The sequence below is a fragment of the Athene cunicularia genome (genome assembly GCF_003259725.1).
Source record: "Athene cunicularia isolate RWA chromosome 5 unlocalized genomic scaffold, athCun1 chr5_part1, whole genome shotgun sequence".
Classification (NCBI taxonomy): Eukaryota; Metazoa; Chordata; class Aves; order Strigiformes; family Strigidae; genus Athene; species Athene cunicularia.
The window spans coordinates 1275795-1281308 of record NW_020799101.1 but is presented as its reverse complement, the minus strand read 5'-3'; the positions used below and the strand labels follow the sequence as shown (position 1 = coordinate 1281308).

The 5514-nt window shown below is 41.0% G+C and overlaps 1 protein-coding gene across 1 annotated transcript in view; it reads right to left on the bottom strand.

The window, feature by feature from the left end:
• The window catches only part of FANCM (FA complementation group M), a 68739-nt gene that overhangs the window by 25092 nt on the left and 38133 nt on the right, over positions 1–5514 (bottom strand). The window contains exon 11 of the mRNA XM_026849162.1: positions 4601–4835. Coding sequence (XP_026704963.1) covers positions 4601–4835 — 235 coding nt within the window. The remainder of the gene's footprint in view (positions 1–4600; positions 4836–5514) is intronic.

Below are 5514 nucleotides of genomic sequence, written 5' to 3'. Positions count from 1 at the left end.
ATCTCCTCTATCAAGGACATGCAGATGAATGAGAGGAGAGAAACAAAACAGAAGTACTATGGAAATTCCTCAGGAGCAGGGAAAGAACTACAGTATAATCAGGAGTTATTACAGCTGAATAGAATACTATAAATACTGAAAACTGAAATGCTTCATTTTTACATAAACCCACAATTTGGAGATTACTAAAACACACCGTGTGGGTAAAAGAGTTCTCAAAACTAGAAATAAATTATGAAAAAGAGCCAAAGACATTTCCAAAATACATTGACTAGCTTGGCAGAATATATAATGAATAATAACGTATGTGCCAGTATAGTTCAATTTATCGCTTAGACCATGGGTAGTATCAGACCAAAGGTAAGGACAGACCCACTTAAGGAATATCAAACCTCATGAGACACGCACATCTCATTAGTATCATACAAATAAGCTCTAGGTTTTTACATTGTTTTGCAGAAAGCTGTGTACTACTGCGTAATTGCAGAGTACCAGGAGCTCTTCTTGAGCTCTTACAGAAGTAAATCCCCATCCTAATCGAGACTGATGAGGCTGTTTGGGTACAGAGCTGAGAACGACCATGTCCCGCTGAATTAATGAGCAACAGCGTCTCCCCTTCAGGAGAAGTAGCACACGCTCATTTCAAGGGTAATTATCTTCAAGAACATTTCATGAGTTACAAATGCAACATACTACCAAAGACAAACACATCACTGAAATCATTAATGTTACTTTCCACATTTTTCTCCAGAAACAAAATATTTTCCTTTCCCTTGAACAGGGAGGAGAGCAATAAATAGCCTGGAGGGGGGGAAGGTCTGCAGTTTGAAATTAAGATCGGCAAGGAGATTTTAATCAAGAAATTGTTTAGCCACACTAATGTCTATTTCTCTGTCAGGGACCATAAATACTGTGAATGCAAAGAAGTATCTAAGCGCTGTCACAAATGTTTGTCTGGTTTAAATAAAAACAATTCCATGCTTTGTGTTGTCATGGCTTTCCATGGAAGAGAGGTTAAGTGGTGAAATGACAAAAGCCCCAAAGTTTATCTCTGAATCAGAAAAGAGAACTTGAGCTTTTCTTTCAGTAACACTTTTACAGTTATAGAACCAAGGGATTTGGTGGATTCAGCCTGCAGCCAGCAGGGAATTTGTCAGTTCTCAGAGGAAATAAACCTCTGTTTGAGGGCAAGGAAGAAGGAACTGGCAGCACCACACTGACCAGGACAGTATAACCAGCCGTGACACCTCCAGTCCCTTGTCATAAGCTGTCCCTCTTCTCACCACAAAGACAGCTGCTGGTCCAAAAGAAATGTCAACTGTCCGAAAGTTCTGCTGGTCTACCTAAGCAATTACGCACTACCGACACAGAATAATGCTTCCTTCACTAGGAGTGTGTGGCTGTGGGAGATGGAATGGGCAGGGAAGGAGGACAGGTAAAGCAACGAGCACAGCGTGGCCGCTGAGGTCACTTTCGGCCAGGACAGAGGATACTGGTGCTCCCGCACACAGCCCATGCGGGCGGGCTGGGGCAGGGTGACTACAGGAGCACATGCGAGTGGTGTTCTGGAGAAGCCACATCACGGGCTGAAAGAAATCATTCAAAACAGGTGTAGCTGAAACAAGTTTAAAAAAACCCTCCACCTTACTAGGCAAGTTTTGTGTAGTTGTCATCATGAAAACAATGAAAGGTGTAACCCAAGAAAGGCAAATAGGAGATGAACTCAGAAAATTTATCAGGCATCCCAAGGCCTTGCCACAGCTACATTAAAAGGCAAATGGAAAGGCACAGCAGAACCACAGAGGTCTAAAGACTAAAGAAGGCATTGGTATATTTTAGAAAAAGACAGTAATAAAATTTGCACCGTTAAGATAAAAACAGCAATTAAAGAAATCATCTGAAATCGTAAAATCAAACAAAGACCAAAGCTATAGGCAACTCAAAATTGATGCAATCTGAAAGGGGGAGAATAGAGTAATTGTGAAGAACCAGGAGAAGAAGAATTAACAAAGTGAGATGTCATTGAGACTAATGCAATGCAAAAAGAAAAATAAATTATTGATAACAAAGCAACATTCAGCTACCAGGAGCAGGGGGGTATGGGAAGAGCACCTTCCACTGCACCTTAGCTGCTTTTTGCAGTTTCATACCTCTCACAGAGCGGGGAGACTGGCAGACAACTTGCAAAAAATAACATTAGAGATGATTATCCAGATCTTTCAGCACCTTCACCTTTTCAGTTATCTTGTGGGACAGTTATTCTCATTTTATAAAGTAAAAAAAGATGAGCATAAATACACGAGCCGTCTCCAGAGATTTGTTAGGAGATTTTTTTTCTCCAATGAATCCAAGTCATTTTAAGTGCAAAACTATTCTTTCTTAAATGCTTTTTTTAATTTTACTGTACTTACTAATACGCTACTCAATTTTAGCAAACTATTTTAAAAACCAACCAAACAAAACCCCAAAAAAAAACAAAACAGAGAGAGAAAAGAATATTGTTTCTTTTAATTTGAGATAAGAGCCCTGCCAAGTAATGGGATTTTTGCTCTTGTTGCTGTAATTCTGAAGAAAAGCTGATACAACTGAAGAACACACTTGGTTAGTGATGGGGCAAGGGAAGAATAATGTGTCCTGGTACTGACAAACAGATAAAATCTATGAAAGAAGTTTTGAAGCAGAAAGATAGTGTAAAACTAATAGAAAATGAATCAAACTAAGAAGAACAGGAAATATTTGACTAGAAAAGAAGAATGCTTGGAATGACTGATTCTTCTGCCCATGATACTTTAGATTCCGTGCACGTGTATCTTTCTGAGGACAAACCTGAAGATCAACGGAACCTCAAAGAACAAATGAAGAGTTGAGAGCATAAATGAGAACATACACAGCTTATTCATCACTGCTGGTTTCTGCAGTTTCCTAATGCGAAAGGGGGCACTGACATGAGAGGAGAAAACACAAAAAATAAAGACCTTCCTTTCTCTTCTTTTTGAGGTTTATCTTGAGTATCATTAAAATCAGAAACAGCCACTTGCTTCACAGAGTAACGGAGGGGGACTTGAGCACAAAGCTAGCGCTCAATAATGTGCACTCCTGCAACACTTGTATGCAAGGTGGGCAGTCAATTGTGTTCGACTTTGGCGACCAACAGGCCTCCAGGCACACTGTGCTGCTTTGTGACAGCTGCTAACCTGTTTCACACAAAAGGAGCCTGGTAATTACAACCTTTGAAGCGCTGGTCCCTCAGCAGGAAATGTGTTCAGCATATTATCTTCTCCATGCACTCCCTGTCTCTCACTTCTGTTTTCTAGGACAGACTTAGGAACGTTCTAAAATGATTACTTTAATTCCATGTTTTGCTCTGCTTCTTTTCGTGCAAGTTGTGTCTGTTTCTCCCACCCCCGGTGCTCCTCTCGGGCTGCCCCCAGGCTGTGCACAGACCCCAGAGCTGTCCCTTAGCGAAGGCTCCGGGGCGGAACAGGAACAGGAACCCTCGCCCTGGGGAGCAGCATCCCAGCATGTAAGGAGCCTGGGCTGAGGGTGGATTTGTCACATCCTCACACATGGAGTTGTCAATCCTCAGTCTTCTCTGTTACATTTCTACCGTGCAACACAGGGGATGTTTTGGAGACCAAAGGAAAATATGGTATTTTTTTTTCTGCCCCATTTTGTAGCTTGCTTCCCCTTGCTATGTTCAGCCTTCGGTTTGCCCTGGATGGTGTCTGGGAAGAGGTCAGGTGTAGGTTTTAATAATAAGAATTTTTGTGATCAGAAGCATTTAAAAACCTAAAGTCAAACTACTCGTATACTGAAACACAAAAGTTTCCCAAGGCTTTTAGGAGTTTCTGCTTTCAAGAAGTCGCTACTGGTCTTTACAGAAAGCACCTAACCAAAGAGATCAAGGCTGACAATTTCCAAGTGTTTACAAAGCTTAGCTCTTTCTTCCTATCTTATAATTTTGTCCAACTTACTGAGAATTTCAGTGCCGTGTAACTGCATCAGCTAACAAGCCACTTCTCTCCTTAGATTAATTTTCCTCCAAGGGTGTGTGCAATTCATGAATATCCTACCCTTGATTCCTCCTTTTCCTCCCCTCAAAATCCTTTAGCTTTCAAGCATTCCTGTTTTATTGCCATTTACAAAGCTGTAAGACATAGTCTTCTTGTATTAAAAACCCCATTAAACCTAACTGTTAAAGCTCAAAACCAGATTTGGTACCGGACTATCACTGAACATTTCATGACAATTATGCCACCTGACATAGGTATATGATTAACATTTGCCTCTTCTGTTTGTGGCTGGAGTTTCTGACCTTCAGCCACTGACTCCATGAGAAGCTCTAAGGAGAAAGATGAAAGAAATGTCTGATCTGAAGCACGGATATTTAAGGACAGACCAGTGATTTGGGGATGTTCAAGGCTGAGGAATCCAAGCAGCAGTCAGCACAGTATCCCTGAGGAAAGGCTCCAGCTTACAGAAATGACACCTTTGCTAGAGACCCAAAACTCGTGTGAGCACCCAGTTTTGATATGCTGTAATCTAACAACATGAGATAGCAGCTTAGGCAGTGCTTAGAGAAACACCATAATCCTCTTACCGCTGACACAGGAGAAGAGAGCAGATTTGCGCTGGAGGGAACCAGATCTTCTCTCTTTGGAAAGCATTCTTGAATTGCTTGGTTCAGATTTTTCAGCAGTAATAAACATTTTATGCAGCTTTGGATTTATGCCTTCTGGAATCATACGTGGGCTGTGCTGGTAGAAACGAAGCGTTTTGTTTCCTGAAATAGCTTTGTGGATGCTCCTTTTGTTACACTGGCTTTGATTGTAAGTCTGTAAAGAGAAGACGAATCATATGTTGTTGGATTAGTTTTTAGGACTTGATCAAAAGTAAAAACACACCTGAGTATCTGTGGGGTTTCTCATTATTTTGCGTTCCATCGTCAATATTCTTTTTTTTTTTTTTCTTTCTTTCTTTTTCTTCCCCTAAATACAACTAAAACAAAATAAGATGCCCTGAAAGCCAACCATGTTCCCTCTTCTATGACTGTCATCAGTTAGGTCAACCTAAGTGCTTGCTCAAGTTCTCAAACTGCAGGATCGAGACTGGCAGTATGCTCCACACTACAGTAACCCAAGCAGAGAGGAGGAAACATTAAAGCCAATGTAACCAAAAGCAAGGAGGTACCAAAGAACAGTTACAAACAACACAAAACACTGTACAGCTTTTCACCTTGGTGGATAGATCAGAAGTAGGCACAGCAATGGAGAGAAAAAGAAACCCAGCCCTTGCCTGGGGGCATTTACAATATGCAGTGGATCCGGGGATGATGTAAATTAGATTACATCAAAACAAAGAAAGGAGGTCAAGCAAAAAAGATGCATAAGATCATGTTAGTGTCATATGTGCTCCAAGTCCTTTTAATTACATTCCATTTTTCTTGTGCAACAGAGAAACCAAGACAAAGATTGGACAACTAAGGAAAGAAACCGGTCATCCCCCCCCCTGAAA